General features: G+C 61.3%; 1 protein-coding gene across 1 annotated transcript in view; it reads right to left on the reverse strand.

Moving 5' to 3' along the window:
* Positions 1 to 684, reverse strand: part of AK1 (adenylate kinase 1) — a gene marked incomplete at both ends in the record, with an annotated part of 2,096 nt that overhangs the window by 1,129 nt on the left and 283 nt on the right. Inside the window, one exon of the mRNA XM_010145182.1 lies at positions 51 to 155. Coding sequence (XP_010143484.1) covers positions 51 to 155 — 105 coding nt within the window. The remainder of the gene's footprint in view (positions 1 to 50; positions 156 to 684) is intronic.

Raw genomic sequence — 684 nt, forward strand, 5'->3', positions numbered from 1 at the left:
CAGCTCGCCCTTCTCCATGATGGCCTGCAGCTTCTTGCCCCGCTCCGAGCCTGAGCTGACCTCTGCCCGCAGCAGGTCCCCCGTGGAGAGGTGGGTGTAGCCATACTTCTGCACGATCTTTTCACATTGGGTCCCTTTCCCTGACCCAGGGCCACCTGCAAGTCACACAAGGGCCACACATGCCCCAAGCCATGGGTAAGGAGCTGGAGGGTTACATGGAAGCAGCAGCATAGATCCCACAGGAGTCCCCAGAGCCTGGTGAGATGGGGGTCAGCATCTCCAAACCCAGCACCAGATGGATGCGGAGAGCTGTTCCTGGGGTGGGCTGGGGCATGCCAAGTGCTTGGGGGTGGCATGAGCTGCTGGCTACTGGCACATGGGCACTACCACCCTGATGGCACCCAGGAGATCACCACCCCATTGACACCCAGGATATCACCATCCCAGCAGCACCCAGGGTATCATGACCCCATCAACATCCAGGACATCACTGCCTGATGGCACCCAGGAGATCAACACCCAGGTGTTTACTGCCACATCACCCCAGACACTGCCACCCCATGCCTGGCCAGAGGTACTCTCCTGGTCCCAGCACACCCCACCATGGCCTGGAGGAGCTGGGCTGGAGCCAAGGCCACCCCACAGCACCTGGGGGCAGCTGACATCGCACAGCCTCAGTCTACC

This window comes from Buceros rhinoceros, unplaced genomic scaffold (genome assembly GCF_000710305.1).
Source record: "Buceros rhinoceros silvestris isolate BGI_N320 unplaced genomic scaffold, ASM71030v1 scaffold36211, whole genome shotgun sequence".
In the NCBI taxonomy this organism is placed as follows: domain Eukaryota; kingdom Metazoa; phylum Chordata; class Aves; order Bucerotiformes; family Bucerotidae; genus Buceros; species Buceros rhinoceros.